The 24,122-nt window shown below is 43.7% G+C and overlaps 1 protein-coding gene across 6 annotated transcripts in view; it reads left to right on the top strand.

Moving 5' to 3' along the window:
• The window catches only part of LOC137522969 (sialic acid-binding Ig-like lectin 8), a 41,056-nt gene that overhangs the window by 10,497 nt on the left and 6,437 nt on the right, over window positions 1–24,122 (top strand). For 5 of the 6 annotated variants that reach the window (XM_068243138.1, XM_068243142.1, XM_068243137.1 and 2 more), the window contains exons 3-6: window positions 573–917; window positions 6,922–7,188; window positions 10,125–10,151; window positions 23,089–23,173. In XM_068243138.1, coding sequence (XP_068099239.1) covers window positions 573–917; window positions 6,922–7,188; window positions 10,125–10,151; window positions 23,089–23,173 — 724 coding nt within the window. The remainder of the gene's footprint in view (window positions 1–572; window positions 918–6,921; window positions 7,189–10,124; window positions 10,152–23,088; window positions 23,174–24,122) is intronic. The other variant, XM_068243141.1, reaches the window with a different exon arrangement.

Raw genomic sequence — 24,122 nt, 5'->3', positions numbered from 1 at the left:
ATCTTGATTTGAAAAAAATGAAAAATATACACCCATCTTCACAGTGACAGCCCCGTTATTTCCGAACAAAAATGCCACCGAAAATAACTTTTGTAATAACTTTTGACATTTTCACAATTTTTACAATTTTCTCAAATTTTTGTGGTAAAATAATGTTTTTCACTTAAAATGGTTACTGTAAAATATTGCTTTTCCATGTTTTCATGGCAAAATATAGATTTTTTACATTTTTTCAAAAACATGAAAAATCATTCCATTTTCGCAAAAAAATTCTGGAAAACAAAAATAGCCTTTTCCGTGCGAAAATGACTTTGGCAAAATTTGCAAGCAACTCTGCTATACAGATGCCAAACCAAACTTATCTGGACTTTCTTCTCATCAGGGGGAAAACAGCAATAGGATCCTATGGGATGTGTTATTATAAAATATGACACAAAGAAATAAGAACCAATGAGGAAAATGAATAAAAAGTACAGAATCTGTTGACAAAAATCTGAACATTGCACAAAGTTCATGTTGAATAACCTCATTTGAATTCTTCTGTGCTTAAAAATGTTTTTGTTTTTCTACAGGCACCGATTGTAATGAAAATAATGGTTATTCCATTGAGGTTAATCGCGCAGTTACCATCCAGGCGGGTCTTTGTGTCACCATTCCATGTAAATTTACTGTTAATACAGGGGCAACACTTACCAACTCTGTTGGCATTTGGGGGAGATCGGGGTGTCCCGATCAAAGCCTTAAGTCAAAAGTTAATATCCACATAACAGAAAATCTATCTAACAGAGACTGCACCGTGACTATCACTGATGCCAAGAAAGAAGATGCTGGAGCATACCATTTCCGCTTTGTTGACACTAATGATGGACAGTGGAACTTTTCCTATTGTAACTGCGTGATAAAAGTAACTGTGATAGGTGAGTTTCAAAACAAATACTTACAAAAATACACATTCCATACACGTGTTAACTCATAGTTCAAAGTTTTACTTTCAAGATTCACTGCTACTTTTTCATATCAAGTGAACTGAAAACTGCAACTTAACCACTAAGAGATTTAAAGAGACACTAAAGTCTCAAAAAAACCCAGTTTTTACTACAGTATTTTAATTAGCACTAATGCCCTGTAATGATCTGCTCTGCTGTCTGCACAGGCAGGCAGCTTTCTGACCATTTTTCAGGTCTGCATGCTGCAGGTCCCTGGAAAGGAGACCTGTTTTCACTCTGCAAGTTTCAGACTTGCTGTTCTGAAGAGGGATTTGCATTCACTCATCTGGTTATTGACAGCTCTGCCTCTTTTGAAGGCTTGCAGTATAAATGCCATTTCCTCCCAGAATTCCCTGCTGGTCATAAAGGTTTGGTTCTGCTGGACATACCTTGAGTTTCAGCCCCTCTGCTGACTGTTTGCTAATATTGTTTTAGAGTAGTTATCCTTGGGAGTGCACTAGCATTCCTTCTAGTGCTGTCAGATTGTTAATTATCTGTATGGCCTGGTTTTGTCTAGTCTTATCTGTTGCGATTGCACTTTCTCCAACGGCGACTGATAGTGAATCGCTCTGTTTGTTTGGATCGCATTCGCCCTAGCGGTAGAGGCGGTGGATCTCCCTTGTTTGACTCTTGGAGTATAACCTTAGCTGCGGTTGCTACTGGTTACTCCTTTTGTGTGTCTTGTCTAGCACGAACGCTTGCTGTTGTCTGGGATGAGGCAACCGATTAGCAAGCGTTCGCGTTATTTGTCTGTCGTTATTTTCTGTGTTCAATAGTTAGCTAGGGTTGGTACGCTTTGTCGATGCGGCGACCGTGCCTTGAACGCTCTTTGTCGCTATTGCGCTTAACGCGTGGTGACCGCGTTTAGCTAGCCTAGCCCTGTCAGTTCCTTCGTGTTGGATTGCAGTTTGTTAATCGGTTCTGTCTTTATTCATTCTATGATCTGTTTTTACTCAGTCTTGTGTCTCTATTAGCAATCACCATTCTTGCGATTGCTTTCTCACTTTGGTCTTCGCTGTTGTATGTCAACCGTCGCTGGGTGGCGACTAGATTGGTGGACATACATACATTCTGTCTCTGTGCTCACTCTCTCTCGAGAGGCTATCTTGCCCTGTATTGCTTCACTTCGTACAATCTCCATCTGGCATCTGTGGCTGTGCAGAGAGTTTATTCCTCTGCACTCCACAGCTCCATCTGCCGGTTGGAATTCCTCTCTACAGGTGCATTTGCACCAAAGCTGGGTTCCCTTATCTAAACGCTTGTGGGAGGTTTCCGCAGTGTCAGCGCACATGTTATGCGCTGACCACGGAGATAATTCCACATTCGTTACATGCCCTACCTAAAACACTGCATCCCGCGCATGAAATCGCAATTAATCTGTAATAGATAGCGGAGATACCGCCACAGGGGCAAGCGGCATGGCGGCTAACTCCGCGTATCAGCCGGCGGCCTCTGCCGCGCAGTTACATGCTGCTGCTCTGCCTGGTCCTACTATTGCACATAGATTGAGGGCTACGCACGCGTGCGCCAGGCGACAGGACCTTTATGCGAATTCAAGGGGAGTCAGCTGATCTGCCAAGTCAGCTGACTCCAACAGTACTTTGGATTGGCTGAGTGATGGGGGCGGCGCTGCGGGGCATCTCTGTATATATAGTACTAGTATGTCAGTTGCCCCATGTTTGCTGTTGCAAATGCTAACGTGTTAGCGCTCAGACCCCAGTCAGATCCCAAAGTGTGCTAGAACCAGCTGGAGCTGGGGATCCACACTTAGCCAGATTCTGTTGATAGCTTAAAGTACTAATTGCATTGTATTATCTGTTATGACCTTCTGCTTCCTTTGACTATTCTCCTGCTTGTTGATTCTGTACCTCTTCCCATCTGATTCCTGTTGCCGACTCTGCCTGAACATGACACTGAATCAGCCTTCTGTCTTTGTACTTTATCTATCCGTACATTGCCTACTCTGCTTGTCTGACCTTCCTGTCCTCACCGGTGGGCCTAGCCACTGGTGAGGGATCTCTAGTAGCTTACACCTACTCCTCAGGTGAAGCTCAACTACAGCACTGTCTGTAACACCTGCTCCTCAGGTGTCCGCTAGCTGCAGTATAGTCTTAATCACCTGCTCTTCAGGTGAAGCTCAGCTGCAGCACTATCTGTAATACCTGCTCCTCAGGTGTCCGCTAGCTGCAGTATAGTCTTAATCACCTGCTCCTCAGGTGATCAGCCTTTGCAGCACTGTCTATAACACCTGCTCCTCAGGTGTCCACTAGCTGCAGTATAGTCTTAATCGCCTGCTCCTCAGGTGATCATCCGTTGCAGCACAGTCGGTGGTTCCTGCTCCTCGGGTGTCCACTGGCTGCAGTATAGTCTTAATCGCCTGCTCCTCAGGTGATCATCCTTGCAGCACAGTCAGTGGTCCCTGCTCCTCAGGTGTGCACTGGCTGCAGTACAGTCTGAATCACTTGCTCCTCAGGTGATCATTGGCTGCAGTACTGTCTGAGTCACCCGCTCCTCGGGAGATCTCCTCTTACTCATTACTGTTGCACCAATCACTATCTCACATTGGTTGTCCTGTATCTGGCTATACTAGCATTATTGGTAAATCTGCAGATCACCACATAATCAGGTATAGCATCGGTATTATTGGTGATACTGCAGATCACCAATAATCAGAAAATCCGTTTTGCTGACACCAATCGTTACATAATCACCCTAACTCCCGGGGCAAAAATCCATGACTTTCCTGGTCATGGATTTTGCTGCCCGGGGAGGCAGAGCTTTGAACTGTGGCTCTGCCTCCATTCACATCAATCAGCGCTAATCGCTGCATCTCCCATGCCCCTCTCAGTGAAAGAAGACTGAGAGGGGCGGGCGGAGGCGGAGAGCCACGCAGATTGACGGAGTAGAGGGAGAGCTACAGTCCAAAGCTCTGCCTCTATGAGGAAGTGCTGTGCAAACCCCCCCCCCCCCCCCCCTCCCAGGGATTTCAGGGAGATTAACAGCGATTTCAGCTGCGGGGATGCAACGTTTCAGGTAGGACATTAGTGCTAACGAAGATACTGTAGTAAATATGTTTTTTTTTTGGGAGACTTCAGTGTCTCTTTAAAGTCCTAATGGTCTGAAACTTATACTATTATTAGTAAATAGGTAAGCTCATTCCAATTTTGCTGAATTGAAATCGCCGCATTTCTGAAAATGGAAATCGGAATTCAGCGGAAATATGATTTACCACAACTCAGTTATTTTAGCCCAATCACAATACTCAGAAGCCTTGGACCAATCATAGAATGCAGATTTTTTTCTTTAAAAATCAGATAACGCCTAATTTTAGACTAATCACAAGATTACGTTTTTCAAATGAAAATTTTCAAATGAAAGAAAATGACTGACAGACACAAATACCCTCCCTCTATGCTGTAGCAAAGATAGCACGAGTCTCGGGGCCCCAATAGATACACAATCCAGCTGTCTGCTAAGCCATTCTAGACTGCTGTCACTATAAAAAACATCTGTATGCAATCTGACCCTGACTCATTCACTAGAAAGAGTAACTAAGTACTATCTAGACAATAGTGCTCTTTACAAAACTTGCCACAAATGTAAACAGCACTATTAACACTAGAGTGTTACATTTTCACCTGACTCAAAAGATTTTCAAAAGTGTAAGGAATTTTTGCAAAATGCATATTTTTGTGAAAATGAGCAGTGCTGCTCGGATACCCCTTTTCAAAATCCGGGTCCTAGATATCCGATCCGGGTCGGATATCCGATTTCAAAATTTTGTGATCCTAATCCGAATCAGATATCCGACCTCAGTATCCGGCGGATACGGATATCCGGATAGATAACTGGAATATCCGGCGGATACGGATATCCGGATAGAAAACTGGAAGTGACCTTTAAATTGCTTCTAAATTGTTTTTTAGGGTAAATAAGGCATGTAGCTTCATTATTTTTTAAAGGGTAACACTAATTGATGATGTGGGGACTTCAAATCCCCCCTCCCCCCCATAAAATGGCTGTCAATTAACATCAGGCCTAGGTTCCAGACAGCGGCCGTGCAGCCCACATTGTGTCCAAAGTCCAACCGCACAACTGGGACATGACAGTATTCAGCCAAGACACTTCCAAAAAATTACGCAGCAATTGGGTTAAATATAGGTGGTATCAGTGGCTTGTGGCACCCTGGTGGTGGGAGCTGCACAGGCAGCAGGAGCAGGGCAATGCAGCAGCAGCAGGTGTAACGTGTGTCGGGAGCATGCCGGACGTGGCATGTGTCACTTGGCACGTGTCACGTGGCACTTGGCACGTGTCTTGTGGCACTTGGCACGTGTCACGTGGCACTTGGCACGTGGCACTTGGCACGTGTCTCATGGCACTTGGCACGTGTCACATTGCACTTGGCACGTGGCACTTGGCAGGTGTCACGTGGCACTTGGCACGTGGCACTTGGCACGTAGCACTTGGCATGTGTCACTAGGCACGTTCCACGTGCCATGTGCCAAGTGCCACGTGCCAAGTGCCATGTGCCACGTGACACGTGCCAAGTGCCACGTGACATGTGCCAAGTGCCACGTGACACGTGTCAAGTGCCACATGCCAAGTGCCACGTCCCATGGGACACATGCCAAGTGACACGTGCCAATTGCCAAGTGCCGAGTAACAGTCAGACAGCAGAGGAGAAGACACTTGTATAATTCTCTAATATTTGCCATTACAAGCCACACCCTATATTTTAAACTAGAACACAAGCAGAGCTAATGACCCTTTCAACTCCCCAGGAGTGAGAATGTGTCTAAACCTATAAATCATTATATGATCAGAATCTCACTTGCCATGTGAGTATTAAAGGACCCTTATGTGCAAAATTATCTTATAATTTAGTATGTTAAAGATCAGGTTTCACCAAGGAGTATTTTTAATATGTAGCAAAAGCACAAGTGATCATGAATTTTTGTACCCTTACACAAAAAATGTACAAACATAATAATAAATGGAGAAGGGGTCCATTCGCATATTCACCCCCCCCTTCCCCCTCCCCCCCCCCAAAAAAATTCTCATTTGTTAATTGCTATTCTTGGTTATTTAGTGAAAAACTAAGTTATATACACACACTGGATTAATGTGTTCAATGCAGAAGAAAGATTTTTGCACACAACAAGGCCTTTCATGCAGGAGACTTGACTGTACTTCCTTTCATGTGTCTTCCTGTAGCACTGTGACAAACAACACAGGGATGGTCGTAGTCAGCCAACTTCGCTACGCTGGAACTACGCGTAGTTTTACGCAATTATGCTTCGCCAAACTATGGCTTCAAAATCAAATATTCGTTTCTTATGCATTTCGTAGACTACACTATAAAATACGCAATTACGCATAGTGCGAAGTGTAGTATATGCGGATGCTTATGCCCGTATGCAGAAAATTTTATGCATTAATTCCTCTTTAATTGCTTAAACCGGGAACTCTTCTATGTGTACATTCCCCTTTCCAATGCATAAATTTGTAAGTATACAATCGTACGCGGAACATTAGACGTGAGTAACGCATTCGTAGTTCACTACGTGTAAATTTGTAAGCGTAGTTTTGAAATGTCACCTACGAACTACGATGTGTAGATGCGAATTACGATGCGTAAATTCGCACTGGCGTAGTTTCTGCTCATCCCTAAAACAAAACACATGCAGCATGCTTAACCCAAGAAGCAGACACATTTGTATACTGTGAACAGAGAGAGAGTGATGATGGCACTTCCATTCACTTCCGTTCATGTGCTTTATTGTAATCAAAATACATATGTGTTTATTTTTTACTTGTTTGTTTTTTATCTGTTGGTCAGAAGTTTTTGAAGCTCAGTGTTCAAGTATCACATACATTACATTGCTTATGACAAGTAAAGATGATAATAAGTCACCATTGCCTCTGCATTATACAGATCTTCAAGCTGAGCCTGAGATTAAAATAAATGGTTCTCTGGTTGTAAATGAGGAGCTGACTCTGACATGTGTTCCTCCTGGAAACTGCAATGGAACATCTCCAGCTATTCGGTGGATAAAAGGTGATCATGATGGAACTTGGAAAAACTCCTCACAGATACAATTTACCCCTTTAAAGGCTGACAACCTGACATCCATCACCTGCATAGTGACCTACCCTGCTGCAGGTTCTGCGACAAATAAAACACTTATACTCAGCCTTCTACGTAAGTATGCAGTTTGCTGGATTTTTGAAAACAACCATTTTCAGTAATGTTCCTTTTTTAAGAATGTATTTATAGGCACAGTTGTGTTACTATTAGGGACCAACAATATTCTTCACAAAAGGATCTGCGCCGTCTAAAATATTGCTTTATTAAAGAGACTCTGTAACAAAAATAAACATCCCCTGGGGGGTACTCACCTCGGGAGGGGGAAGCCTCCGGATCCTAATGAGGCTTCCCCCGTCCTCCTGTGTCCCACGGTGGTCTCGCTGCAGCCCACGGAACGCACAGGCGACAATTTGTCGGGCTGTGCAATATTTACCTTTTCTGGCTCCAGCGGGGGCGCTGTTGTGGCTCTTATGACGGAGATAGGCGGAAATAGCCAATCTCCGTCGGGTCCGCTCTACTGCACAGGTGCAGGAGACTTGCACCTGCGCAGTAGAGCGGCCCGACAGAGATCGGCTATTTTCGCCTATCTCTGTGCAGAGAACCGGTACTGTGCCTGTGCTGAAGCCTGGGAGGTAAATATTTACATCCACACCCTTCCGGGAGGATTTTCTCCGCCGCCGTGGCACATAGGAGGACGGGGGAAGCCTTGATAGGGTCCGGAGGTTTCCCCCTACCGAGGTGAGTGCCCCCCAGTGGATGTTTTACTTACAGATTCTTTTTAAATCTACATAAAAGGATAAAAGACACGAGAAGTGCCGGGTTCATGACGAAGCATGGCGTTTCGAATCCAATAATTCTTTCTCAAGTCACCCGACCAAGTGCATTTGGTCGGATGACTTGACAAAGAATCATTGGATTTGAAACGCCATGCGTTGTCATAGACCCGGCATTTCTCGTGTCTTTTATCATTTTATGTAGATTTAATAAAGCAATATTTTAGACGGTGCGGATCCTTTTGAAAAAAATATTGTTGGCTATTCCCATTGATTCCAGGGGACGGATCCTGCATGTCATATCCGTTGGTGCTTAACCTTCTTATGCTACTTGGTTACTATTAGGCAGGCCTGGATTTACCTCACAGGAGCCTATAGGCACAGATGTCCTTGCACCTTGGACTTCACCCTCCACGAACCTACAGCCCCCCCACCAAACTGCACCACAAGTGTGCTGGCAGGCACCGGTGTCACTTCTCACTTACTTCCCTTGCATGTCATAGGCTACTACAGGTGCCCCTTAGCATTAGGTAGCAAAAGGAACCTCAGTATTATGTAGCTAGAGGTGCCCCTGACTGATGGGAGATCTCTCAGTGGAATGCCGAGAGCTGGATGAGTAACCTCTCATTCACCCTCTTCTCATGACTCTACTTAGGGAAGGAGGGAGGGAGGCGCTCGGGGAGGGGAGTGATCCGCCTTTCCATCATCAGGCGCCTGTAGGTATGTGCCTACAGTGCCTCATGGTAGATCCGGCCCTGCTATTAGGGAAATTCAAAAAAATCTAATTTCTGATTCTGTGGATATTCCGATTAATGCAAATGCTGATTACCAATTCCATGGACTTCCACGGAATTCAAAATTTCCAATTCCAATTACCAATTTCATTGGAAAGTTTTTTTTTTAGTGATTTTTGTTAATAAAGTTATGTAATAAAAAAATGTTGTTTTTGTGGAATGCGCTATATTTTGCGGATGTCTACTATTATGTGGAAATCCTTGATACAATACCAAATTCTCTGATTGGCCAAATCGGAACCAAATTCTCTGACTGGATGAGTCAGAAGAATTGAACAAATCGCAGAATGTAGAATTTTTCTCCAAAAATTGGAATACCACAGATTTTTTTTAGACCAATCACAAGGGGTGGAAGAGGTTAAAAAATAATAAATATTTATTACATTTTTGAATGTAAAAGTGTATTATGGTGTATTTTACTTTTTGGCCGGAACCTTAGCGTACAGGAACTAGTGTGTGTAACAGTTTGCTTTCGGTTTTGAATGAGAGCTGTGTCTCACTGCCTCAAGCTCTCATTCATCACAGGCACGGTGATCGGGGTTGGGAACAGCTAATTCCTATACTCCGATTATTACAGGACGAGGATGTGACAAAGGTGAACAGAAACAGCGCAGGGATCGCGATTGTCGGCAGTAAGTAAACATATACACAGATATATATATATATATACATATATATATATATATATATATATATCCCTGACCTGCAAGTGAAGTACACGGGGGCATACAGTATATATGCGTACATAGGATTCCGAACTGATTAAATGCTGTTGAAGGATGTAATATGTTTAAGCATTTCAAGTTCTGTATGTCTTCCTGCCTGTATTGCTATTTTTTTCACTCATACTTCAGCCTAGGCAGTGGTTGTATAAGTGGCTGTATAGTGTACTGGTTAAGGGCTGACACAGGAGACCTGGGTTCAAATCTTGTCTCTTTCTATTTAGTAAGCCAGCACCTATTCAGTAAGGAGTTTTTTTGTGCGAGACTCCCTAACACTGCTACTGCCTACTGAGTGCGCTCAGTAGGCTGCCTCGCAAGTGCTTTGAGTCCAATAGGAGAAAAACGCTATACAAATATAGGAATTATTATTTTATAGATGTATATATGATCTTATTATATTATTATTATTATTATTATCATCTGTAAAACCTAGTTGATGTAAATTTGTGTTCACACTGTACATTGTTTCATTTAGTTACAATGTATTACTTATGTACATCTCACTGATAAAATTTAATAAAAATGTAACTTGAAAAAAAAAAAATAATAATAGCATTATATTCAGCTACTAAGAAATTCAACATAAAAAAATCTTAATGATTTGTTGATTTGTGCCATATAGTTTAATGAATATTTAAGAAATGGACCCAAACAATTAACTAAATGCATTTTTCAGTTTCAATACACATGATAAACCTAAATGCAGCCTATGTGACTGTCACTTAGTTTTGTTGTTATTAAAGTCTCTCTTTTGGTTACAGATCCTCCCTCAGATGGCTCGGCCTCAGGTAAAACTAAAATATTTCCATTCACACTTAGAAACACACAACGCCGTAGATTTTTTCCCGGCGTTTTGCAGGAGTGATTTTTCCGCGATTTCACGTGCAAAAATCACTGAACAGTGTGGTGATTTTGCCGTGATCGCGTTTAGCGCTTCTATAGCACTGAAACGCGATCGCCGGGAAAACGCCTGAAAATGGTGCAGGCGACGCGTTTTTGCGCTAATTGCTGCAAATCGCCCAAGTAAGAATGGGCCCATAGGGTTTCATTACGCTAGCACTTTTAAAAAGCGCTAGCGTTTGAGCGTTTTGCCGAAATTGCGGCAAAATGTTTTAGTGTGAATGGGGCCTAAGGAATTTAAAGTGTGTTTCCAGAATTGACTATGCAATTAGGCCTCTTTCACATTAGCAAACGTGCGCATGAACCAATTTCGTGCACGCGTTAATGACCTGCAGCATGATGTCGGAAGTTGTGACGTTGATTAGCAGCGGTAGTGCTAATTCACCCGATGGGAAACCGCTGCAGCTGGACGTTACAAAGCTCCCAGATGCGTTATAACGTAACACTCTCGAAAGCTTTGTCTAAAGTGAAAGTTAACATGCAAAACCTTTTTAAAGAAAACCTGAACTGAAAATTAAAAGTCAAAATAAACATACACAGGTCATACTTACCTCCTGTGTAGTCTAGTCATCAATCTCTTTTTCCTCTCCTGCGTCCTGTTTTTCCACTGTGATCAATCAAATTCTCCGTCCTCCATTTTGAAAATGGCCATTACACCGTAACAGCTTTCTGATCAGCACACTGTTAAACGGTTACATCGCCCACTTGAGCCATAGGGAAACATGGACACATCAGTTCTCCTCTCAGCTGTAACTGACAGCAACTGATATATAGCTGACAGCAACTGATATATTTCAGTTCTGACAAAATGTTGTCAGAACTGGAAGGGATCATTGTCAGAAGAAAATGGTGAGCTTCTGAGAGGAACTGATGGCAAGGCAACTATGTGATGTTCGTTTGAAGTTACCTCATGTGTTTATTTTAAATATGTAATGATCTGCTCAGCTGCCTGTGCAGGCAGGCAGCTTTTTGACCATTGTTCAGGTCTGCATTCTGCAGGTCTCTGGAGGAGAGACCTTCTGTCAGTTTTGCAGCTTGTGCTTGCTGAGGAATTTACATACGTTGTCATGCAAATTGCCTGGCCACATTCATTGGAGGCTTGTACTATAAGTACTATGTGTTTCCCACAATGCTGGGCTGGTCATAAGGATTCCTTCCTGTGAAACACTCCTGAAGGAGTGTCAGCCTTACTCTCTGTTTGAAGATCAGGTTAGAGTAATTCCTGGAAACTGCACTGGGCAGGTTTCCCTAGTGCAGTTAGGATTGCTTATCTGTTTTGTTGGTCTGTTGCAATTGTCCTGTCCCAGCGGTGGTCGACAGGAAATCATTCTGTGTGTTTGGGTGCTAACCAGAGCAGCGGTTGTTACTGGTGGCCCCTTCTGATCTGTCTTCCTGGATCGCACTGGCCTCTTTTCGCTGGTGCTGTGGATCCTTCTGGTCTGCTACTCTGTACTTGGATCGCACTAGCATCTTGCGCTAGTGCTGTGGATCCTTCTGTTCTGCTACTCTGTACCTGGATCGCACTAGCATCCTGCGCTAGTGCTGTGGATCCTTCTGTTCTGCTACTCTTTAACTGGATCGCACTAGCATCCTGCGCTAGTGCTGTGGATCCTTCTGTTCTGCTACTCTGTACCTGGATTGCACTAGCATCCTGCGCTAGTACTGTGGATCCTTCTGTTCTGTCTTCCTGGATCGCGCTAGCCACTTTCGCTAGTGCTGTGGATCCTATCTCTCGCTTGTCCCTGTTTTCGTGTGTCTGTCTTGTCTGCTACGAACGCTTGCTGGAGGCTCGGTGAGGTAACTGTTAAGCAAGCGCTCGCGTCCTCTGTTTCATGTTTGTCTGTCGATGGTTAGTTAGGCGTGCTTGTCTCTATTGTGCTTATCACGTGGAGACCGTGCATGAACGCGTGCACTGTTGCGAATGAGTGCGGTGTTCGCGTTCAGTTAGCGTTTGTTATTTTCCGTATCTCCTCATTGTATGATTTGCTGTGCCTTTGCTAGTCTCGTGCTCCGCCTTGCTGTAGTCTTGTGTCACGTCTGGCGATCGCACCTCTCGCGATCGCGTTCCTACTTCTTATCTGCTGTGGTGTGTGCACCGTCGCGGGTTGACGACTGGTTTGGTGCACACACATACAACCTGTCCCTTTGCTCGTTCTCATTCGCAATCGCTTCTCTTGCGATTGCGTTCTGCACTTCGTACAATTCCTGTCTGGCATTTGTGGAGGTATAGAGGATTGGTTCCTCTGCACTCCACAACGCCATCTGCCGACAGGAATTTCCCTCTACGGGTGCGTAGCACCTTTTGCTGGGTTCCTGCAATTATACGCTTGTGGAGGATTTCCACCGTATCAGCGCACGCGTTGTGCGCTGATCACGGAGGAAGTTCCACAATCGTTACAGTATGACCAGCCCAACCAAAATTCCCAGTGTAGAGGGAATTTCCGATTTGTACGATTTTGTCGAATATGGCTCTTGTACCTTTAAGAGATTTAAAAATCTTGAACCTAAATCAGCAGGCGAGTTTTTGTCTGAGTGCACTAAACTTTTAGCGAACCCTGAATTCCAATGCACCCCAGTGTCTACCTGGGCCCCCCAAATGGTCTACATGCTGTTGGGGGGCGAAATGTCAATGTGGGCTTATGATGTGTTTCTCAACATTTTATTGGTGTGTACCCCCTTTAAAACCTGTGTACTCATCAAGTACCCCCCTAGCATAATAACCATTATGAGAAGTACCCCTTAACAAATATATATTGAATCGTAGTGCATGATAATGGTTCTAAACAACTTCCAACTATTTACTATTGCTTTTAATTAGCTAAACTACTAATTTGGCATTGTTTAAATAAGATTTATAATTTTCTAAAACTCTAAATTGGTTATTCTTGGTTAAGTGTATCAAGCCCAAGTACCCCCTGGAACCATCAGAAGTACCCCCTGGGGTACGCGTACCGCATGTTGAGAACCTAGGTGTTAGATCATACCACCCTGAGTCAAAGACCCCTGGAATTCTTGCCCTTTTTAATTTACAATTGGCTGAGATTACCTCAATTACCATACCCCCTTAATGAGTTGTTGTCAGCAGCTCAATCAGCTGTTCCATCTACTCTTTCATCCAAAAAGCAGCCATCCAGAGCTGCTAAGTCTAAACGTAAAAGATCTAGGAAGACTTCCCAGCGGAAAAATCCGTTGCCCATAGCAACTACAAATAAAGAAATTAGTTCTGTAAACTCTGAAGTAGGGAAAGCACTTGAATGTGATGATTTCAGAGAGACTTCTCAGTCTCAGGTTTCGTTGCCCCAATCCAAAGCTTATGTGGATCCTATTATAGGTAGGATCGCACACTATATTACAGCAGTTAAAAAATCTGTTCTTGTTCCTGATCTCCACCCATATGGAGATTATCTAGATACTGGCCTGTTTGAACCCCCATTTGCTTCCTGGGATGTTGGGGCCTTGCTGGAGGAATTCGATTTTGATTGGAAAGCCTTTTGCGATTTTTACATCGCAAAAAGCGAGGATGTCTTGAATGATTGTCTCGATTCTATGTACCTTTTGATTGTGACGAGGGTGATGTGGATCTGGTGATTTATGTGTGGCAGACGATTTTGGATGAGTTGCACACACACCAACCAATTGATTCCAATAAAGAGACATCATTGTCGGATGATTGTTCCTGCCTTTCTGGGGTAAAGCATGAGAGGTTTGACTTTGTGCAATCTGAAATGAATGAGTGTGCCGCTGTGGTTGATTCCTGTGCGAATCCTGAAGGATTCTCTCCTGACAGTGTGCAGTTTGAATCTGTGCGATCTGATGCCTGTTTCTCGGATGTTCATGCAGATTGTGATCGGCATGAGTCTGCCGGTTTCCTCAAGGATGTGTGGGATCCTTTTTCATTTAGAAACAGATCTTTGAGATTTTCCGTCTGTGACCCTGCTATGGGGAAAATTTCTCGACTATGCAGCGTCAAAAGTAAAATTAATATGCCTAATAAAGTTTATCCTGTTGATGTCGCTATTTCTTCTGCAAATGAGTCTCTGTCTCACCCTGTTCACACCTGTAGGGGCCCGTTGCCTGATGACAGTTGCTCCAGTGTTTCAGTCCTAGATGCCTTGCAGTCTGCTCCGCAGATTGCGGAGGTTTGCGCTATGGAAGCGTCAGTTTCACAACCTAAAGTGATTTTTGATTCGCAGGTTTTGCGTTCTGATTCCTCGGATTCGACATTGTTAGCCGAATCTAAGAGTGAGACAGCGCTTCGGTTTTGCGAATCTGATGCTGAACCTTCTTTGCCTTGTTCAGAGACGCTTTCTCTGAACCTGCCCTGTACCATGAATGAAAACATGTTTTCCTTTCACACTGACGTTTGTGAGCCCCTTTCTTGCTCTGAGGGAAGTGCTGATTCTGCACCCTGTACTCTGGATGAGTCAATGTGGCCTTGCTTAGAATCCCCTGCAGTGTCCCTAGAGGCTCGTCTAGGTATTGCCACTATACTCACCTGTTTTTCTGCAGTTTTGGAGTTACAAGCTAGTTTGACTGCCACACAGAATTCTGGGTACAGTGAGAATGAAGTTAGGGAGTCAGTGTGTGTTCCAGTAAATATTCCTGTACATCCCGCTAATTATGATGAAGTTCAGTCTCAGGTTATGGTGGAACCATTCCTGGGACATCTGCCCTGCCTGCAGGAGGTATTTAATGTTCAGCCCTGTAACATGGATAGTTCAGAATCCTTCTTAGAAAACCTGGAAAATGATGTTCCTGAGGTCTTGTTTGATGTTCTGGAGGTCTCCGAGTTCCTCCCAAAGGGTGCCGAACTTGTAGGAGATGTCTCCTGCCCCCCAAGTCCTTCTGAGGTGTTGCCCTCTTCCGTGGGCATTGCTGCCTTGCTGGCTACCTTTTCAGCTCTGGTGGAGCTTCAGTCATGGGTAGTCAATGATGAATTTCTGTCAGATACCATTACAGTCATTGAGATCTCTAAGCCTGAGACCGAGTCTTCTTTTGAAATACCAGTACCTGTGACCTCTACTCGTGATGATTTTCTGCCTGGTCCTGGTTTTGGTCTGGTCGTGCCGGACTCTGAGGTTGGCAGTTCCCCGATATGTCCTGAGGTTTCTCCTGTGCTGGTGTACCCCAGTGTGCTCTGTGACCCAGAAAGCCCAAGTGTGCCTCGGTTACCAGCGTACTCAGATGCTTCCTCGGTGGAGACATGTTCTGATTTAGCCTGCCTGCTTGCATGCCCAGAAGTGGTCCCTGAATGTCCTGATCTTGATGGGTGTCCTGCTAATTCTGAACCTGGAACTGTCATAGGTTCCATGGGGGTGCTTGGTAGCTCTCCATGTGAGTCTGGTGAGCGTTCTGGCTTCTTGGAATCTCTGCGGAGCTTCAAGGCATTCTGGGAGATTCCGAGAGAAGTTTTGCTTGGTACCCTGAATACGATCAACAGCGGCTTTTGTTTTGAAAGAGACACTTCGAACAGGTTTTGTGGCAGATTTGGTATTTTCGGACGCTCCTTGGAAGGTGGTGGGTATTGTCTGGAGGGTGTCCATGGCTTCTTCTTTGGTATCCACAGTCCTGATGGGTGTTACGCTGAGACTTGTAGTGCTGATGGGCATGTTTCGGTGGCTTCTGTTTCCGATGAGATCGGTTTCGAGTGGACTGACTCTGGAATTGGACCTTGTCGGGCTGTCCCGACCTTCATGAGTCTTCTGTTAAAGTGGTTTGGAGATATCAGTTTTGAGGGTCGTCTGGAATTCGACCCTGGAGGGAGGGGTACTGTAATGATCTGCTCAGCTGCCTGTGCAGGCAGGCAGCTTTTTGACCATTGTTCAGGTCTGCATTCTGCAGGTCTCTGGAGGAGAGACCTTCTGTCAGTTTTGCAGCTTGTGCTTGCTGAGGAATTTGCATACGTTGTCATGCAAATTGCCTGGCCACCTTCATTGGAGGCGTGTACTATAAGTACTATGTGTCTCCCACAATGCTGGGCTGGTCATAAGGATTCCTTCCTGTAAAACATTCCTGGAGGAGTGTCAGCCTTACTCTCTGTTTGAAGATCAGGTTAGAGTAATTCCTGGAAACTGCACTGGGTAGGTTTCCCTAGTGCAGTTAGGATTGCTTATCTGTTTTGTTTGTCTGTTGCGATTGTCCTGTCCCAGCGGTGGTCGACAGGAAAACGTTCTGTGTGTTTGGGTGCTAACCAGAGCAGCGGTTGTTACTGGTGGCCCCTTCTGATCTGTCTTCCTGGATCGCACTGGCCTCTTTTCGCTTGTGCTGTGGATCCTTCTGGTCTGCTACTCTGTACTTGGATCGCACTAGCATCTTGCGCTAGTGCTGTGGATCCTTCTGGTCTGCTACTCTGTACCTGGATCGCACTAGCATCCTGCGCTAGTGCTGTGGATCCTTCTGTTCTGCTACTCTGTAACTGGATCGCACTAGCATCCTGCGCTAGTGCTGTGGATCCTTCTGTTCTGCTACTCTGTACCCGGATCGCACTAGCATCCTGCGCTAGTACTGTGGATCCTTCTGTTCTGTCTTCCTGGATCGCGCTAGCCACTTTCGCTAGTGCTGTGGATCCTATCTCTCTCGCTTGTCCCTGTTTTCGTGTGTCTGTCTTGTCTGCTACGAACGCTTGCTGGAGGCTCGGTGAGGTAACTGTTAAGCAAGCGCTCGCGTCCCCTGTTTCATGTTTGTCTGTCGATGGTTAGTTAGGCGTGCTTGTCTCTATTGTGCTTATCACGTGGAGACCGCGCATGAACGCCTGCACTGTTGCAAATGAGTGCGGTGTTCGCGTTCAGTTAGCGTTTGTTATTTTCCGTATCTCCTCATTGTATGATTTGCTGTGCCTTTGCTAATCTCGTGCTCCGCCTTGCTGTAGCCTTGTGTCACGTCTGGCGATCGCACCTCTCGCTATCACGTTCCTACTTCTTATCTGCTGCGGTGTGTGCACCGTCGCGGGTTGACGACTGGTTTGGTGCACACACATACAACCTGTCCATTTGCTCGTTCTCATTCACAATCGCTTCTCTTGCGATTGGGTTCTGCGCTTCGTACAATTCCTGTCTGGCATTTGTGGAGGTATAGAGGATTGGTTCCTCTGCACTCCACAACGCCATCTGCCGACAGGAATTTCCCCCTACGGGTGCGTAGCACCTTTTGCTGGGTTCCTGCAATTATACGCTTGTGGAGGATTTCCGCCGTATCAGCGCACGCGTTGTGCGCTGATCACAGGGGAAGTTCCACAATCGTTACAAAATAATTTTACTCAGTACAGGTTTCCTTTAAATACAGTCCAGGAGAGATCCGTCAAAATGCACAGATCAGCTTTTAGTGTTAAATAGCACTTAGCCAATTTCCACACTCAAAAAAAAGCAAAGAAACTATATTTGTTATAGCAAAAAAACAAACAAAACATGAATAAGGTTTTGTTTTTTTTAATCCCTACATTCTCCAAGTATCAGGGCAGAGACTAGTCTCCGCCTCCTCAGCCCACCCCTGCGAGAAGCTAAGAGGAGCTGCGCATCCACGAGAAGTGTAAATGCCTAGTGGCATATATTTACATTCAGAACTGGTGTACCCTTTATAGTTTGCTACAGCTTACTAATATGGCTTTTTAAACACTGTTTTTATGTGCTTTGAGCAAGACTCCCTAGTGCTCGAGGGTGGCCTACTGAGCGTGCCATAAGTGGCTGCAGCTCTCAATTACTTTGAGTCTCACAGGAGAAAAGCACCTTACAAGTTGTGTGAAATCCTTCTTCCTAGTCCCGACTCCCTAGTATTAACTTCCACCTTGATGGGATCTCCATCTTGATGCCTAATACTAACTGATATTGCTAACATCCTCCGACCTTATCCCTTAACACTTTGACACTAAACCTTAAAGAGGAACTGTAAGATCCTTAACTGCTCACCACTAGTGTATAGAGAACATCCACTTTGTAGAGAAAAAAAGAGCAGTATCAGCTGAGGCTGCTGGTGCTCTGTGAAAGCTGACACTGGCATGACTCATTCTTCTCTCTGCAGCCAGAAGGTGTATCTTATTGATGACGATGAAGTCCTGCTAGGAGCTAATTAATATACAGCCGCGGATGTAGACTCCAGGTGGGCGTGGCTTCAGCCTTTAATGGGGGAAAAATAAATTATTTGGATTCAAATGGAAATAAAAGCCATTTTCTTCCCTACAAAGTGGATGTTCTCTATACACTGGTGGTGAGCAGTTAAGGGCCTTACAGTTCCTCTTTAAGCAGTACACTCCATTTATTGTCTTTTTTTTGCTCCTTTTACCTGAAAAACCCAATGCCTGATCCTCCCCCCAAAAATTGTTAATTCATGAAAGTCGAAGGGCTGACACCCAGACCATAGCTATGCTGCTGATAGTAACACTGTAGCCATGTTGCACTGCCTAGTCCCCTGATACTGATTCCATGCACTCAGAAACAAGGAAGGTTGTGAGACTTTGAAAATAAGGAACTACTAAAATGTGTGTATGCAAATCTTTTCTTGTGTACTTTCCCGTTGTGGCTTGAAGACTCAGCAAGGTTGCAGATTATTTTAAGATTCAAGGAGTGTGTCTATGAATAACCCAGAGTCATATAGCTCTGTTACTACAGCAGATCTCTCAGAGTCAGTGGTCTGTAGGGATTTAATTGCCTTTTTTCGCATTGGTGCTTTCCTGGCAGTTTGATAACCATTATAGCATATGTGTAGTGCATTTTCATAACACCTGCTTCAGATTAACAAAAAGGGGGCAGGGGATTGGCTCAAGCCATAAACATTTCAATTCAATTCACTTTATTGTCATTGTGTAACACAACAAAATTACTTTTCATGACTTTACATGTACCATTTTTTTCCCAATGTGAACTCCTGCCAAACATTCTATCTGACAAGCTGTTGACAGTTGATTTCATAGACATAGACCACAACTTAAGCTAAAAAGGACAAACCAGATGCAATTATTTTATATGTTTTATTACAGACTAACAGTCAACTACGAATCTGAGTGCCAGTGAAAAAAACCACACCAATAAAATGCACAGATATTTTACACCCTGAGTACTTGGCTGCTTGGGAGCCTAAACAAGTTTCCTCTGAACACGAAATGTAAACAAAGTTTTTAAGAGATTTTTAAATGTAGTAAAAAAAATCAGTTTGGGAACTTTTCATCCACATTGTAGATACAGTACACACACTGTGGTGTGGTAGATCTTGGAGCTCATATTTCTTTTGTACCCCCACCCAATGTTAAAGGGCAAATAGGCTGACATCAGCACAACAAAGGAACCTTAAAGAGAACCTGTACTGAGTAAAATTATTTAAAATAAACACATGAGGTAACTTCAAATGAACATTACATAGTTACCTTGCTATTAGTTCCTCTCAGAAGCGCACCATTTTCTTCTGACAGTGATCGCCTCGAGTTCTGACAACATTTTGTCAGAATTTAAATATATCAGTTGCTGTCAGTTATTTATCAGCTGCTGTCAGTTATAGCTGAGAGGACAGCTGCTGTGCCAAGTAATGTCTATGTTTTCCTATGGCTCAAGTGGGCGATATGACAGTTTAACAGTGTGCTGACCAGAAAGGTGTTATGGGGTAATGACCATTTTCAAAATGGAGGACGGAGAATTCCATTGATCACAGTGGACAAACAGGACGCCGGAAAGGAGAAAGAGATTGAGGAGTAGACTACTCGGGAGGTAAGTATGACCTGTGTATGGTTATTTTGACTTTTAATTTTCAGTTCAGGTTTTCTTTAACCACTTTACCCCTGCGCGTACGGATTTCTCCGCCCCTTTTTCCATCCTTTCACCCCCAGGGACGGAGAAATCCGTACTCTGCGCACTCCCGCCGCTGTCCGCGCTCCCGCTCGTAAACACGCCGCCCGCCGCTAGTAAACATGCCGCCGCCCGCTCGCCCAGAGATCAACGAACGGGAAAATCCATTCCCGTTCGTTGATCTCAGCCCCGCAATGATCTGCTGCCGCTCGGCTGAGCAGCGCGATTATTGTGAAAAAATAACAAAGTCCCAGCCTCTTTCTACTTCCTGCAAGCGTCCGGAAGGACGCTTGCAGGTCGCATGAAACAAATTTTTAATGTTGCCATCTTGTGGCCAAATAGTAAAACTACACCCTAACCATTTTTTACACACAAATAAACTTGTTTTACACAAAAAATTAACTCCTTACCTCCCACACTCCCCAATTTTTTTTTTTTGTAATTAAAAAAAAAAAAAATTTACAATTTAAAAAAAATACATAAATAGTTACCTTAGGGACTGAACTTTTTAAATATTTATGTCAAGAGGGTATAACACTGTTACTTTATAAACTACGGGCTTGTAATTAGGGATGGACGCAAAACTGAAAAAAATGCACCTTTATTTCCAACTAAAATATTGGCGGCAAACATTGTGATAGGGACATAATTTAAACAGTTTTATAACCGGGATAAATAGGCATATACATTTAATGGGTTTTAATTACAGTAGCATGCATTATTTAAAAACTATAAAGGCCGAAAACTGAAAAATAATAAATTTTTTCCCACATTTTTTCCTATTTTCCCATTAAAACACATTTAGAATAAAATAATTCTTGGCATAATGTCCCACCTAAAGAAAGCCTAATTGGTGGTGAAAAAAACAAGATATAGTTCATTTCATTGCGATAAGTAATAATAAAATTATAGACGAATGAATGGAAGGAGCGCTGAAAGGTGAAAATTGCTCTGGTGGTCAGGGGGTAAAACCCCTCAGTTGGGAAGTGGTTAAACTCACAGTAAAAAATGATACTAGTCTATATGCCTCAGGTGTGATGATAGTATTTGTTTGTCTTTTGTATGTCTGAAATATAAAAAATGTCAAGGTATAAAAAGCCATGTGCTTGCCATGCATTTACAACTGTAATTGTGTTCAGTAGCTGCTTGCCAGCTGGTATCTTTTGTTCTGCTGTGCATCTCAGTGAGAATGCCTCTGCACCCCTTTAGAACCTGCTGGGTAGAGATGACTAGGGACACTATTACATTTTTCTCAGCTCTGCAAGTATACTAGGGGTGTGTCTTAGACCTGACTTGGGGAATGTTATAGTCCTGCTAAAAACAGAAGTCTTTGGGCTGATAGTATAAAAATAGTGTAAAAATATTTTCCCTTAGCGATCTACTCTAAGATTCTTCTACCTTGCAGTACAATAAAACTCCCAAAATATCACATTACATTCAGTGATTAGCTGTTTTAGAGAAGAAAAAGATAAGGCAAAGACAGTGAAATAGCCACACAGAATAGCATGAGAACAATTTGCATCTCTGATATAAAGGCCCAATTTCACAGTTCTATCTTAATAAGTCTTTCACCTCTTACAACACATGGAATTAACATGAGTAAATTATTTAAAACAATGCATATTTACCTGTTGTTAAAAATAAAATGTGGTCAAGTGACTTTCCATAGTATAGACCACAAATTACCTTCCAGTTTCTCTGTGGGCCTGCTTGTCCGCAGGGTCGGTTTAAGGGGCTCTGAGGGGCCGGGGCAAACTACAGCAATGGGCCCCCGCATGCACCCCCAATTCCCCCCCCCCCCCGGGCCATTACCATTCAGCTCCCCGGGGCCCTGCTGAAAGGATATTAACAGGCGCAATTACCTTTTAGTGCCGGCGGGTGAGCCGGCGGGTGAGTGACCCGCCGACACTAAAAGGTAATTATGGCTGCTAATATACTTGCAGCAGGGCCCCGGGGAGCGGGGGGAGCAAAGACAATATAGCAGGGTCAGCGCTGCTGGGGCCTCAGCAGAGGTCGGGGTCCCGGGGCAAATGCCCATTTTGCCTCTATGGTAGCACCGGCCCTGCTTGTCCGAAAGCTGTCCCAGCTCAGCTGTATTGGCTGAAATAGAAGGAAGGGGGTGTGACAGCCTAGCACAAGCACCACTCACAATGGAAAGAGAGAAGAAACCGGAGAAAGGTTGACCCATGCCATACCTCTCCCAGGAGGTGCCACAATGACAGGAGAGAGTAGTAGGATCACAACAAGCAGCCTTACAAAGAGAAAAGTGTAGGAAGTTGCAGGCACACAGACAGAACTGGGGTTGTCAACCAAGTAAAAGGTAACAGTCCCAGTTGTACTCAATGTGCTCAAGATAGAGTGATAGCTTTTGTAAGCAATATGGAGGCAGAGAACAATCTGGCACTACTGAGTAATTTATTCACCAGTTAAGTGCTTGTGCAGTTGCAACATTTTGAACACAAGTTGCAAAGTAACATAATGATACTTATCATGGTTAGGCAGTGGGAGCCAAGGGTGCATGGCTGCACGACCTTGGCTGAATGACCATTCTGCAAAAACTTTAGCTTCTTTTGAGTATGAGTGTGCACGATCATCCTCAGAAGAAGATTTTGCAAAACAGTCATCAGACGGTGCGCCCTTGGTGCCAACTGCCACACCACTGCATGTGGTGCCACCAACCACAATAAGTACCATTCTGTTACTTTGCAGTGTGTGTTCAACATGTTGCAACTGCACAGTCACTTTATTGGCGAATAAATTAGTAGTGACAGATTTTTCTTTTTTTATGTAAGCCTTATAAAGAAGACCAAAACATACCCATAGAATACATTTTAAAGGCTTATTATGACCAGAATAAAATTGTCTCCACATCTTGAATGCAGTTGATCAACTAGTTTTCTTCTTCTTTGAATGATAGAGGGATGCAGTTGACAAATTGTTACATAAAAAACAGGACTGAAGATTGTTGAGGGATCAATGTAGAATGATAATTATTTACCATAATAGCCAGCTGATAAATTACTTAGAACCTTATCTGTATTGTTTCACGTTAACACAGCTCTGAACATGGTGATTGGGATCGTTTGCGGCACCGCTGTTTTGATCATTATTATTATCCTTATAGTGGTGAAACTATATTCCAGGTAAGGTCTTGGTTTCCCCTATGCATATATCAATATGAATTTTAAAGTGTACAGAGAAATGTACTTTCTCATCAAAAATAGAAGTGAAATTGAGGGGGCTCTTGAAAGGTATCACTAATTGGTCTACAAGTCCAAGTTAACCATTTAGAATCAGAGCAGGGACATCCACCATGCAACCTAGGCAGCTACCTGGGGCCTAGTGGGTGTCAAGGGTCTCATCTACCACCTTCTTTGAACTCTCTTCACTTTAGTTTATCAAAAGGACCACAAGTGGGTGCCAATTCTACTACCTTGCCTAGGACCCCATTACATCTTAACCCATCTCTGTTTGGAATACACCGTAACTATCACCGTAGCTTGCTTATTTACAACAAGCAATGTTGGAAACATAGAGCATATACAGTAGAGTGGAGTTTTATGGACAACATTCTATTTTTATATAATTGCTTCTATATCCGAAAACAGACACATCTGGCGTAACATGGTACAGGGATGATTTATAAACATCTGCATTGAAGGACTGAGCTACTACTAGCAAAAGTGGAGCAGCTTCCCAGGCCAGGGCACTGAGTTAGGACTCCGATTTCATTTATAGATGAAACTTGATTGGCAAATGCTCCATTGTTAAACCTGCTTCACTGAATGGCTGATTTGCTAGTAAGGCTGATGTATCGAGCACATAAATTACTGCTGGTTACTACATGTTTTTGTATGTAGGATTTACTAAGTAAGCCTATTAGCTCATGTTTAGATAAAAAAAAATCACATGAAGATTTCCTTCTTGAGGGATATTAGCCCTGCTGCTGTAATATCCTCATACACATTAGTCAGCCCTGGGGTGCTTACAGATGCTCGTTATTGGAGCCAACTCCTGCATCTGCCAGCAGTGGATTCGGTGCTTTGTGCGGCAGGTAGATTTGCTACCTTTGTTGCAATGCACCAGCGATGA

This window comes from Hyperolius riggenbachi, chromosome 6 (assembly GCF_040937935.1).
Source record: "Hyperolius riggenbachi isolate aHypRig1 chromosome 6, aHypRig1.pri, whole genome shotgun sequence".
Classification (NCBI taxonomy): domain Eukaryota; kingdom Metazoa; phylum Chordata; class Amphibia; order Anura; family Hyperoliidae; genus Hyperolius; species Hyperolius riggenbachi.
This window is presented reverse-complemented; position numbering and strand designations above follow the sequence as displayed.